At 35.3% G+C, this 14,766-nt stretch overlaps 1 protein-coding gene across 4 annotated transcripts in view; it reads right to left on the bottom strand.

Moving 5' to 3' along the window:
• Nucleotides 1-14,766, bottom strand: part of C2CD6 (C2 calcium dependent domain containing 6) — a 108,016-nt gene that overhangs the window by 78,855 nt on the left and 14,395 nt on the right. For 2 of the 4 annotated variants that reach the window (XM_007501624.3, XM_016425059.2), the window contains 3 exons: nt 12,678-12,800; nt 11,215-11,259; nt 4,284-4,352 (listed from right to left, as the gene is read on the bottom strand). The exons of 1 other annotated variant lie outside the window; for it this stretch is intronic. In XM_007501624.3, the coding sequence (XP_007501686.2) occupies nt 4,284-4,352; nt 11,215-11,259; nt 12,678-12,800 (237 nt within the window). The remainder of the gene's footprint in view (nt 1-4,283; nt 4,353-11,214; nt 11,260-12,677; nt 12,801-14,766) is intronic. One more of the 4 variants, XM_056807161.1, reaches the window with a different exon arrangement.

Below are 14,766 nucleotides of genomic sequence, written 5' to 3'. Positions count from 1 at the left end.
ATTCAAATATGATGGACCTACAATCAGAATTACACAGGATTTAGCAGCTTCTACATTAAAGGATATGTTTTAAAGGCTTGGATTATGATATTCCAGAAGGCAAAGGAGGTAGGATTATGCCTAAGAATTATCAGTGAAACTAAATATAATACCTCAAGGGGAAAAATGTATAATTAATGAAATTAAGAACTTTCAAACATTCCTAATGAAAAGGCCAGAACTGCCTAGAAAATTTTACTCTCAAAAGAAGATTCTTGAAAAGCAAAAGAAGGTAAACAGGAAAGAGAAATTTGTAAGGAAATCAGTAAGGTTAAACTGTTTATGTTCTTGCATAGGAAGATAATACTTGTAACTCTTAAGAACTTGATTAATATTAGGACAATTAGAAGAAATATACATAGAACATGTGGATCTGAATTATCCATGGTGAGAGGATATTAAAAAAAAGATTAGGGGATGAGAAAGGATTGTACTGGCAGAATAGAGAAGGGCAAAATAGACGGGTGAGTGATCTCAAATAAAAGAAGAATGAAAAGGGTTATTACAATGGAGGGGAAGGTGGGGAAAGGGTGGCAGGAAACAATGAAACCTTACTCTCATCAGATTTGGTGTAAAGAGAGAATTACATATACAATCAATTGGATATAGAAATCTATATGGCCCTATGGGGAAGTAAAAAAGGGATAAAATAAGAAAAGTGGCAAAGAAACTGATAGAAAGGAAGATGGATTGGGGAAGAGTGTATTCAAAAGTAAAATACTTTTGAGGAGAAGCACAGTAAAATGAGAGAGAGAGAGAGAGAGGAGAGAGGGAGAGAGAGGGAGAGAGAGAGAGAGAGAGAGAGAGAGAGAGAGGTAGGATAGAGGGAAATATACAGTTAATTATTATAACTGTAAACAGGAATGGGATGAACTTGCCCATAAAACACAAAGAGACAGCAGAATGGATCAAAAATCAGAATCTAATAGTATGCTGTCTATTGTATTTTAATTTAAATCTAAGAATTTTTGATTTTTTGTTTGAGATTGTATTTTACATAAAATCCAAAATTTTGATTTTTGTTCGAGAAAACATCTTCAAGGAAGAAGCTTGTTAACTCCTAAATCCAGAGAATGAATTGTTGCAGAAAGATGCAGAAAATCTACACTACATCAAGAAGATCAAGAATGAACTTTGGATATGGTTGATTGAACTGAACTTTGATCGAACATTTATTGTAATTGTATACATTTAGGCCAAAAGGGACTGCCCCTAATTTGGCTTTCTGTCAATGCGCCCAGCAAAACATTGGTTTTGCTTTCTTTCTTTTTCTATTTCCTCCCTCACTACTATAATTTCCTCTTAGAAAATTGAATATTGTATATATCTACAGTTAGAAGTGCATTTAGGATTACAAGATGATTATGTTAAATGGTCAATGGGAGACTAGTCTCCCAATGATCATTCAGGGGGGATTGTGAACCTTAAAAATTCTCAGACCCTACTTCATAAGGTTGGATTGTGAACTTTAAAAAATTCCCAGACCCTACTTAATAAAGTTGGGTTAAGACCATTCCCCACTTTAAACAATGAAGTAACTTAGATCAGGAATGTGAGAACTCTACTTCACCATACTTAAGCATGCCTTAGGGGAAGATAAAGTTGTAAACTCTTTGCTGAACAATGAAAAGTACTTAAACCCATACTTATAGCAAGACAAAACCTTCTTAAGCTATGCCTATTTTTGGATATAATACAAAAGGGTGCTAAGTACCTATAAAGGTCAGGCAACTTGTGAACTTACAAGGAGCAAAGAGGTGAGAACTTACTCAGATTCTAGTCTACTCAGGTGTGAATTACTCAAAAGATTAGTCTTCTTAGGTGTGAACTAAGAATGGTCTGTCCTTTGAAAAATGTATACTGTGATTGGTAGATGGGAGAACTTAGGGGAGGTGACATAGGAGAAAATTCCCTTTATAAGGAGATGAAAATCTGAGGAAGGACAGACAGTCTCTTAAGACAGGCTCTTGAAGACAGTCTGAGGGAGGCTGACTCTGGCTGGAACTCCCTCTGAGGAGACTCTGTCCCTCTGAATCTTTGCTTGGACAGATCTTGTGGTGAGTGATAAAAGACTGACTGATCCCTCTCTTCCTAGGCTGGCTCATGCCGGCCTAGGCTGGTATAGCCCTTTTCTCATTTATTTTCTTTCTCTCTCTCTCTCTTTCTTAATTCCACATTTGTATTAATTAAAATCTCTATAAAACCCAGTTGATTTGGGTATATTGAATAATTGGGAATTTTTCCCTGGCGACCACCTTATATATCGATTTAAAACAAGACACTGTCTTGAACCATATTTTCTGCGGTCACAATTTACTCATCCACTCTTATATCTACTACAATTTATGTCTTCCACTATTTTAATTACTACAGTTTATGGCCTCAACCATTTTAATCACTACACTATAAGAATTGCATTTGAAGCAGGGAGACACACAGAGTAAAGGTAAGAGACTGGAACTGAACCTATTATGCTCCTGTTGAAGTTAAAAAAATGGGAGTAGCAATCACAATCTCAGACAAAGCTAAAACAAAAATATATATACTTAAAAGAGATAAAAGAAGGAAATTATATTTTGTTAAAAGGTATCATAGAAAATGAAATAATATCAATATTAAACATAGATGTACCTAATGGCATAGCATACAAATATTTTAAAATATTTAAAATATATTAAACAAAAATATAAAATATAAAAATATAAAAAATATCCAATTTAAAGAAGTTAAATGAAAGAGGAAGAAGAGATTAAAGGAATTTGTATAGGCAATGAAGAAATGACTATCATTCTTTGCAGATGATGACATATTTAGAGAATCCTATAGAATCAATTAAAAAACCAAAAAATTCAGCAGAGCTGCAGGATATAAAATAAGCCCACATAAATCATCAGCATTTCTATATATTCCAATAAAATCCAACAGGAAGATATAGAAATTCCATTTAAAATAATTGTAGACAATATAAAATACATAGGAGTCTGCCAAGATAAACCCAGGACCTATATGAACAGAATTATAAAACATTTCTCACACAAATAAAGTCAGATTTAAACAATTGTAAGAATATTAATTGCTCATAGGTAACCTAAGTCAATATAATAAAAATGACATTTTTACACATTTATTGACATATAAACATATGACATTGACATATTTAACATATAAAGATGACATTTATTGACAATAAAAAAAATTTACCTAAATTAATTTAATTTTCAGTGCCATGTCAAACTACCACAAAATTATTTCATAGAGCTAAAGCTAGAAAAGATAATAAATTTCATTTGGAAGAACAAAAGGTCAAGGAAATCAATGAAAAAAATTGTGAAGAAAAGTTGCCTAGCAGTACCAGATCTCAAACTGTATTACAAAGTGATAATCATCAAAGCAATCTGGTACTTCCTATGAAATGGAATGGAGGGGAACAAATCAAATACGCAATATTGAGTAGTAAATGTCCACGATAATCTAGTATTTGGTAAAACAATAAAGTAAGAGAGAAATAAAAACAAAGGAACTTTAGGTTGAGGAAAATCTGGATATATATATTTTCAAGAACTTAAACTAGTATTGAGATGTGCATTCTGAGATGTGGCCAATATGCTAATTTGTTTTGCTTTACTAACACCACACATATACAGGTATATTCACATATATAGTCACATAGATTTCTGTGTATGTGTATACATATACATATTGTGTATACATATATATATGTATACACATATATATGAAGGGCTTCTATTTGGGGAAAAGGAGAAATTAGTGAATTAATGGATAAAGGCAGATATATAATTTTTAAAAAGCATTAATGAAACATTTTTAAACCACAGAAGGGGACAGAAATGCAACAGTGCTTCTCAACATTTTTTTGGATTTCTTTGGCAATCTGGTGACACCAAAGGACTGCTTCTCAGAATAATATTTTTAAATATACAAAATACATACAATATACAAATATACAAAATATAATGGAAGCCTATTATCCTGAAATAGCTATCAAAATATTAAAGATAAAAAGTTCATAAATGCCAAGAAGTACTCCTTAATTAGAACAATTTTATCTTCCTAAGATATACCTATTTATATATAAATATTTCTTTAAAAAGCAAACTATATGTAATGTATAATATTTTTGAATATTTAAATGTCTGCCAATCATTGTTAAATTCACAATAAGCAAAAAAAAGTCTGAGAATATTGTTACTTAAAACTTCAATATAAGTAAAAAAGGAACTAACCTGATGTGAAAAGCCATAACCAAAGTTTCCATAGGAAAACATAAATTCCACTTCAACCCTGCAGACAACCTAAACATATGACAAATTCATTTTCATATATTAGATCAGAATGTTATTTTAATGACTAAGATAACAAAGTAAAACTTTTTACTACACATAGTGCATAAAGTTAGAAAAGTCAAAAGTGTCTTATAATAAATTCTAGATTTACATGGAAATTTTCCTGTGACTTAGCAAGACTAGCATGAACCTGTAAGGAAGGTTAATATCTTGTGAAGATAGGATTAACTCTCCCCTACTCATTTTTAGATTTAATCTCCAAAAGTGTATATACCCCACTTACACTTGAGTGGGGGAGGTCTGTGACCCACGTGTGTGAAAGTGGGTGATGAAAACACTGACTACCCCCTGCACAGTCCTAAGCAAAACTATAGACTATAATTTGTTCACATAAAAAGTAGAGGAAGGCACAGGAAGTGATGCAAAGAAGTGTCTTTAAAAGGAGTTACAACTTCCTAAGAGGCAGTTCTTCATTCTTTGGAGTTCTGAGTTAAAGTTGGAGGCTGGTGAAGAATCTGCTGACTGGACTTGAGACCTTGGACTTGGTGAAACTGTTCTAAAATCTCTCCCTCTGAACTACCACATGGGTGAGTGAACAAAGGCTGATTCCTTTCCTAGATTTTCTGAAGGGGCTAGAGGAGGCCTCCTCTCTTGAGAGAGGCTTCATGACTAAAGCCCTTGCTTTATTTATCCCCAGGTCCTTGGCTCAAGGCTGAAGCCCCTCTGGCTAAGGATTAATTAGCCCTGCCTGTATTGAGCCAGGGGTCAGAGCAAAATACTTAGTATTTTAGGTTAGATATCTTACCCTAATCCTCTCTGATTTTCTTACTTTCATTCTTTCTCCTTTTGTAAATAAATTGCCATAAAGTGATAAAAAATCATTTGGAATTTATTAAATTCCTGGAGACCATACTCTTTAATAATCTAGTCCAACCCCTTATATTTCTGCCCCTTACATTCTGAAAGGCAAAAAAAATTCTAAAGACAACAAAAGATTGGTTGTTGTTTTAATGTAGCATTTCATGGATCTTGTGGTCACTAAGTTTCCCTCTGCTACTATCTTCTGGACCAGTGATAGCGATCCTATGGCACGGGTACCATAGATGGCATACAGAGCACTCTCTGTGGGCATGTGACCACCCTCCCCCCACCCAGAGTTTGTTACTATAAAGGCAGAGGGACTTGGGCAGAGCTTCTCCCTTCCCCCTCTCCACTATGCCTAAGAACATTTTTTCACATCACCCACCTCTACCCAACAGCCCAATGGGAGTGATTCCTCCCTACCTCCCTTGTGTGGGGTGAAGAGGGGGAACAGGGTGCACCTGGCACTTGATGGGGGGAAGGAGCATGGCACACAGTCTCTGAGGGAGGCAGTCATGGCACTTAGTCCAGGGGATGAGGTGGGGATGGGGCCTGACACTCTTATCTCTAATAAAAGGTTCACCATCACTGTTCTGGACTTTAGTTTTTTTAAACCATTTGCTAGGTTGTCTGAACCCATATGTGTTTTCTAACTGTTTGACCCTGGGCAGGACAAATAACCATGATTGCCTAGCCCTGACTGCTCTTCTGTCTTAGAACTGATACTAAGACAGGAGGTAAAGATTTAAAAAAAAAAAAAAAGAACCATCTTCTACAGTGAAATAACTGGGGGATGATAACTTCTCCTCAACAGTACCATCCTAAACACTCCATGAACTTCATTTAGCTAAGAACAGCCAACAAAAGTCAGCCAGAATGTCCTTGGCTAAAGTTAAGATTATTTTTTAAATTGTCTGAGTAGTATGCAAATAAAGTTAATAAAAACAAAAGCTAAATGAAGAGTGCAAGGCCCTTGCCCTAACTATCTATATGACATTTTTTACTTCATGTCATATTTTGGGGAGCAACAATGACAAATGTTTGACTTTTGCACTGTCTTCTATGCACTAATACATCTGTCTTCCTACATTGAGCAATGTTCAGAGAAAGATGAACAATACATTGATATTTTTTCTTGGATTCCTATAATATTTGGGGGATAGTGGTGCAACACTAAAGTTACCTATCTACAGTCTATTACCATTCACTCTCGTTAAGTGACTAGCCTACCTCCCCTCTTAGTAATACAACACAGGTGGTATCTTTTAAACCACTTCTTAAACATGCCATTGTTTGCTGTTGACAGTATGCTAGAATAGGATGACTTAAACCCACATCATATATTTTCTCATTTGGGTCTCATGCAATACTAATTCTTTAGAGATTTGAGTGTTATATCATTTGCAACCAAATAGTATCGCTAGAGGAATGTATAGAAAAATATGGATTTTGCTGACAGGGAACAGCTTAAAATTGCTTAAATCACTGTGTAGTTTTCAAAATATTATCCTTTTGCCTTTTCTTTTGAACATGGGCCTGGTTCATTATCTATCTGCAGTAATTATCTGAGATTTATACTGACATTAACTAAATGAACTAGTCACTAAACTGCATGTCAAAATCAGGGTAAAATATGTACTAAACTAGTTTGTTTATATACTTAACTGGGTAGAAGTCCCCATGTGGACTACTATGTAAATCTCTAGGAATCTATGTATTGTTTTGGGGTTTGAAGCAATCTATCAGCACAGAGTTATCCACAAAATGAACATTTCTACACTAGCAGAGAATTCCTCTTCTATTAAAGTTATCCATGGAAGTCATCCTTCATAACAGTGAAGCTTTAGAGAACATGTGATTTTTTTCTATTTTATGTCTCACTGAACAAAATTATTTCTATAGTTGTAAGTGCAAAAGAATCTCTTATCATCTTAACATGTGTCTGGAAGACATCTAGTGATTCTAGGGGTTACTAACCCTCCTCAAGGGTTAGGGTTTCTAATATTATTGTTCATAAGCATTTGTCAGTAGACTCCCCAATGATCATCAATTAGCCAGAGGTAATTAGCATATAAAATGGATAGTTACTTAGGGACTATAGTAAGAACAGTTGATACAAAGAATTAAACCCTAAAAGTCTTGGACCTACTCTCTCAAAAATACGTGGAAGATTTGTGGGAGGGGTGGACTCAAGTTTAGAGAGCACATATAGGAAAGAGGAAATTCATAGTTACACACACATACATGCACATGCACATACACAATTTAATTGGGGTTAGTACTTCTAAGTAAAAGTCCTGATAACACACTACCAACAATGAGAAAAGGAGGCAACTGTGAGAACTGAAAGACAAGCGAAAGGAAAGATGCTGAGTTAGAGAATAAGAGAAGAGTGATAAGGCTACATAGAAGGTTGGATGAACTAAAGAGAGCAGCAGAAAGATACAGGAGGGGGAAGTTGTGGGGTTTGTTAGCTCCACAATGACATAGATGAAAGGTAAAAAAGTATTCTGGTGGTGGGGGCAGCTGGGTAGCTCAGTGGATTGAGAGTGAGGCCTAGAGATGGGAGGTCCTAGGTTCAAATCCGGCCTCAGCCACTTCCTAGCTGTGTGACCCTGGGCAAGTCACTTGACCCCCATTGCCTAGCCCTTACCACTCTTCTGCCTTGGAGCCAATACACAGTATTGACTCCAAGACGGAAGGTAAGGGTTTTATAAAAAAAAAAAAGTATTCTGGTGGTGACTAAAAGAAGTTAACTAATAAAATTGAGGATGTGTATGTGTGTGTGTGTACATGATAGCAAGACTGGAGGCAGTTGTTTCCAAACAGGTATTTGCACCAATCACCATTTTAATGTTATTTTAGACTAGATGATTGTAATTCATTTCTTCTCTCTGATATTTTTTGAGTTTAGAAAAATCACTTCACTGGATCTGACTTTCCTCAACTGTAAAATTAGCAGCTAGACTAAATGACCCCCAAGGTCCCCTCTAGTCCTAAATCAATGATCCTATGGAAGCTTAAAGAGGAAAAACTCTGGAGCACTGACTCCACCCTCCAAAATGAGGTAGTACTTCATGGAGTACAGAAACACTGTCATTCTACATTTTATATTTTCAGGAGCAAGTTTTTGAAATATATAATAGCTGGCTGTTCAGGAGGGGAAAGGAATTTCTACCCATTAATAAAAAAGGGGATAATTATCTCTGGAAGATAAGATTACCAAGGAATTTAGACTAATTTGAGACATGGAAGCCCTAATGAGGAATGGCTACCACATTCATTTACATACAGAGAAAAACCAAGTCAATGTCAAGAAGCATTTGTTAAGTGGCCGATATATTCCAGGAAGAGACAATACACTTGACTGTCCTTCACTACTAACTTTTAGTTTATACGGGTCAAGAGGTAAAGAAACTTTCACAAGGAGCAAAAGTAATCACTACAAAATCAGGATAGCTTGAAACTCAGGTAATGAATCTTTCATGGCAAAAATGGAAATGTCTTCTTCCACAAGGAACTTACATTTATAAAGATTTACAAGTAAAGTCTAACAGAAATGAAAAATCTCACTAGATTTAATGGGAGGGCCATCAGAAGTTTACCTCAGGCTAGGCCATGATAGGTTGATTGAGCATCTAAAATCGGTAAGACTGAAGAAAGAAAAAGGAATAGGGGGATACTCTACTTTCTGACTGGCAGGCTTTTGGGTTAGATGATAGTTAAGTTAGAAAAAAATAATTTGTGCTTAGTAAATCTTTTATTTGCTTGTATTTTTTATTTACTCATAAAGAGAATAGATTACAAAGACTTAAGTGAGACCTCAGTGAATGAAATAAGAAATGTAGAAATATTAAGCCTACTTTCATTCACAAAGACCACAGATACCTACTACTTACGGCATCGGTTTTCAACCTCTCAATTTGTAGCAATGAGAATACATAATGCATATCAGGTATTTACATTCCCAATCATAACTGTAGCAAAATTACAGTTTTGAAGTAGCCACCAAAATAATTTTTTGGTTTGGGGTCACTGCAACATGAGGAACTGTATTGCTGGGTCACGGCATTAGAAAGGTTGAGAACCACTGACTTAAGGGTTTTAAGACTTTAAGACTTCTTAGCTGCTAGGTAATGCAGGGGATAGAGTACCTAGACTGAGTCAAGAAGACCTGATTTCAAATCCTGTGTTAGACACACCCTAGCTGTGTGACCTTGGGCAAGTCACTTAACCTGTTTCCCTCAGTTTCCTCATTTGTAAAATAGGGGCAATAATAAAATCTACCTCCTTGGGCTGGTTGTTGTGAGGATCAAATGACGTATTTGTCTTATAAGAACTGACATATTTCCTGGCACTTAGTAGTCACCACATAAATGTTAGCTATTATTATCGTGTAACATTATAACTTTAACCTTGTTTCACTTTAATAAATAAAACTGGAACTGGGCATTCATGGGGTAAATGAACAATAAGAGCAGAGAGAAATGGATATGTAGGGGCTGTATACTGGACTTTCTCTACTATGCTAAGAAACTTCTTTATATTGGAAACTCATTCTAGCCCTGGAATTCACACAGTGGAAATATTTTTTTCCCAGTGGTCTCTCCCTTGGATGGGTTCTTATCAGAACCTTTATTTTAATCCTCTTCAGATCACAATTTGGTCTTTCTCTAATCTGCTTCCATTTTGGTACCTTCAAGACTTCTGTATTTTCTTCCTCCATTAGAATGCCTGGCCCTTCAGGGAAGGATCTGGCTTTTCCTCTCTGTCTGTGTATCTGCATTCCCAGCATCAGCATGTGCTTAGCATATAGTAAGGTTTTTTTGTTTGTTTTTCTAGAAAGTCTTTTAATAAGCACCTATTCATTAGTGGCAGCTAAGGAAATTGAGATAAACAGGAATTAAGTAACTTGCCTGGGGTCCCACAGCTAGTAAGTGTCTCAGGTCATATTTGAACTCAGGCCTTCCTGACTCCAGGCCCAGTACTCTTTCCTCTCCTCCACCCAGCTGCCTCTCTATGGGAGAATTTGGTAGCAAAAATGAAATAAAGCTTAGGGGAGCAATGCAGTAGCATGGATGCAGTAATCTTAGAATCCTAACATTTTCTCCTTTGTGGCTTTATTCCATGTGTGTGTATATATATATTTTATAAATAAAATAAAATAAATATATATATATATATGGCTCTGATCTCCTAGGAGAGGAAGCCAGAAGCATGTGTGGCATATCTATATATTCCCTCAGTGTCTGTGTGAGCCTGTATTCAGTGAATTGTGCTGCTCAAGAGCCCTGACATAGAACACAGCAGAATAAGAGCTGATTTAGCTTAAAAGCTGGATGTCTAAATTAATCTACTAATTAAATCTAATTAAAATCTAATCATTAAACATTATGCATGTGAAGTTAATCTACTAGAACATGACGCATACACCAACGGCATCCATTTTATTTTCTACCCTTCCTGTTGACCAAAAATGATCTGATCTCCTTTCTTGATTTTGTCTCCATTCTATAATCCAGATACTAGGTCTGTTTGGCTAAATAAGCAAGGTTGCCATATCTAAAGTCATGCCATGTTCAAGGCCATCAACCCAGAGAAGTCAGAAATCACCAAATGACCTCAAGATGTATAAGATCAGAGCTCCCAGCAGCTCTTTTCATTTTTCTTGATCCTGAAGTCATATTAGTCTTCTAATTAGTCATTCAACTATACTATCATATTCATCAAAACTATCAGGTTATCTCTAGAAAGATGACTCTCAAACTGGTCCTGGAGTTCTTTAACTACTTAAAAATATGCATTAGCCCAAATAACTCTCATCAATCAGAAAGATAAGAGAGGAATAACAAAAACTCAGTGATAATGAAGGCAGGTGGTAAAAAATAGAATTGAGAAAATTAATGCAAAGATCAAAAAAAATTTAAGATATGATCTGTCCATTTAAAAATATTTTATATGGAACAATTATAAATATTTCAATTACATATGTATTGAAACAAAACCCTACCAGGTTCCTGATCTTCATAAAAAATTCTTCCGTGAAGCATCCTTTCTGGAAGATAGCAATTTAAAAAAAGGGAAATTTTTAAATGCATGACATCTCAAAGAATGGGGTTGAATGTTATATTAGTATAGGACAGTATACAAATTCATATAAATCATGTAACAAATGAAATGTTATTTATAAACCAAAATTACACATGTATGTGTAACCCAAGCCTGTGCCTAACTTGGTCTTTTCATCCCTTATCATGAGGGTGGGAGTAGCCTCCTTTGAGTGACTGTCTACTGCTCCCTTTCTACTTGCTTTTTTCTGTTACTCTTTTTAACATTTCTTCTTTCCTTCATCCAAAGGATAAATAAGATCACAGTTTGCCTACAGATTGGGAACCATGCACTGAAGTGGTAATGTGGAAGGACTTCCTTTCCCTACTGCCTCTTTGTACTCCATCTGAGAAATGAGGCTAAGGCTATTTGTTTCTATTATATGATGTTTGTCCACTTTGCTTTTAAGTTCCAGAAGTAATCCCCACTATACCCAGGAGTTTGAGCCACAATGACTTTAGAGCCAGGATGCCTGGATGGATAGCACAGCTTAAGATAGAAGTATTGAGAAGCCAAGATGCGTGAGGGAAAGCTTTGAACTTGAAATTGGGATAGAGACCTATAGGAACTGAGCTAAATTATGAACCTAATCCCCTTCTGTTCTCCAGAGACTGAGATAGTATAAAAGGAGGAGAGGAAGTAGGACTCCCTTATTTTGTATTTTTGTGATTATGCCTTCTGAAGTAAACATTTCTGTATAAAAATGAATCTGATTGTTAGTGGTTAGATGGAACTGTGGTACTAAGAATTTATACTTCCACTATTGGGAGAATAACATTGGTTTAGGGTTGTAGCCATTTGCAGAGAGCCTAAATATTCCCTAAATCCTTGTTAAGGATACTGGGGAACCTGAAGAAGGAGTTAAATCTAACCTACCTAGCCTTCTAGGCAGTGAGGGCCAGAGTAGCCAATGTTATACAAACAATCCTATTCCTAACATACAGAGAATTCTATTAAGAAAATGTGAATTCAAAATGCAGATACAATTTAAGCATATATTAAAGAATTAGAATCCAAGAATTGAAAGAAATCTCAGAAGACAGTTAGTCTTAGTCCTGCCTGAACAAGAATTGCCTTTACAGCAAACTCTAACAAGAGTTTATCTAATCTTTGCTTGAAAACATCTACTGGATGGGAACCTTTTACCTTCAAAGGCATTTAATTTTGGATAGAAAATTTATTATTAATATTGAGAGTAAATTTTTGTATAAACAAAGCAAATGAAACTCAAATTACAACTAGATGTAGTTTTTTGGTCTCATCATAAGAGTTTGAAAGTATTGAAACTGAATCCTTTGATAATCATGATCACCAATCAAGCACGGCTAGGAATTCAGTTGATAAAACTATTAAAATAATATATACCTGAATGATTTCGTAAAGATGTAAGCTAAAACTTCCCAACAGTACAGGGTATGCTTCCAAATCATCAAACTCCATTAATTCCAAATGAAGCATATTTCTTTCATCATCATGACGTCTTGGAACCTAAATAATAATCATAATCATAATAGCTGACATAAAACACACTTTAAACAGTGCTTTAGATGTCTCTATTTAATTTGATCACAACAATTTTACCAAGTAGTGGCCAAATATTATTATTCCCTGTTTACAAAGAATGGAAATAAAAATTAAGAGCATAGAAATTAAGAGCAGTTAGGTGACTTCCTCAAAATCACACAACTAATAAATGGCAAATCCAAGTCAAGGGATCATGAGAATTTAGAGCTAGAATGGGCATTAAAAATAATGTAGTCCAACCAACTCATTTTATAGTTGAAACAATACATATCTAGGAAGATTAAATGTCTTAATTCTCACTGTAGGGTGTGAGTGCTCACTACTCTCCCATAGGCAACCTGTTTCTAATTCTGTCGATTTTACCTTTGAAACTTCTCTTATATACCCCACTCCCCAACCTTTTCTCCTCTGTCACCACTAGCACATTGGTGCAAGTCCTCATTGCCTTATGCTTGGACTATTGCAATAGATGCTGGTTGGTCTGCCTGTCTCAGTCTCTCCTTCCTCTCAGGTGTCAAATTGATCTTCCTTAAGCACAAGGCTAACCCCATACCTCCATCATTCAATGAATGTCTTTGGCTCTCTATCACCTCCAGGATCAAATAGAAAATCCTCTGTCTGGTGTTCAAAGCCCTTCAAAACTCGCCCACTCCCCAATTTTCAAGTCTTCTCACACCTCTATGATTCTTCCCTAACATACCTGATAATTCACAGCAACACTGACCAACTTATTCTTTGAAAAAAACACTCCATCTCTTGACTCAGTATTTTCTCTGGCTTTCCCTTATTTTTGGAATTCTATCCTTCCCTTTCCATCCCCTGGTTTCCTTCACATTTCAGTTTAAGTGGTGTGGAATGGTGACAGACTTATAAACATTATAATCTCACAAAAATGTAAAGAACTGAGGAGAAAATTAATTTTTAAAAAGCTTGGCATGTGACTCCATTACAACAGATCATTTTAAGAGTGTTTATAGATGAAACTGCAAGGATAACAATAAATAGGAGAAGAATGAGATTGATTTACTAACATTTCTGTCACTTGGTGGCACAGTAGCTAGAGTGCAGGGCCTTGAGTAAGAAAGATCTGCATACAAACCCAAACTCAAATATTTACTAGTCAAGAGTGATACAATTCAACAAATATTTAGTAAGCATGCTAAGTGCAAGGCACTGTACTAGAAGCTGGGGCTGCAAAGTTAAAGACAAATTTTGTTATAAACCCAGACTCTGACCTTGGGCTAATCACTTTAAAAAAAAAAATCTTTTTGCCTCAGTTTCCTCATCTGTAAAATGAGGATAACAGTAGTACCTACTTCCCAGGAAATTGTTGTGGGGATCAAATGAGATAATGATAAAATACTTAGCACAGTGCCTGGCACATAAGCACTATTATTGTTAGCCATTTTTATTATTGTTATCAATAATAATGGCATAGTAATAATAGCTTTAAGTTTACAAAGTATTTTACAAATGCACCTTCATTTGATCTGTGAAATAAATGTTATTATAATTTGTTTTATTATAATAATATAATAAACAATAATATAATAATAAATTTCCACTGAGGTTGAGAAAGGTTAAGGCACCTGCCTAGGGTCACACAGCTGTCTGAGGCCAAGTTTGAGGAGTCAGATCTTCCTAATTCAAAAATCAATCATTGTGTCACCTAACTAGAATTACCTTGTTTAGATTCTAATACCTCAGTCCTCAATGTATTACATAAGGAAGTAGACATAGAACCTAGAAAGATAAAATTAGGAAGACCACATTGACCAGATCAGGTGCACACATAAGAAATCCATACTGGAGGTAACACAATTCTGATTGTGAGATTAATTTTCAAGATATACAAAACACAGGAGTTCTAGCTCTACATTTACTAGAAAGGAAAAATTCTTAGAGGAGTGTAAGGAGACAGATATAGTCA

The sequence above is a fragment of the Monodelphis domestica genome, chromosome 8, assembly GCF_027887165.1.
Source record: "Monodelphis domestica isolate mMonDom1 chromosome 8, mMonDom1.pri, whole genome shotgun sequence".
Classification (NCBI taxonomy): domain Eukaryota; kingdom Metazoa; phylum Chordata; class Mammalia; order Didelphimorphia; family Didelphidae; genus Monodelphis; species Monodelphis domestica.
This window is presented reverse-complemented; position numbering and strand designations above follow the sequence as displayed.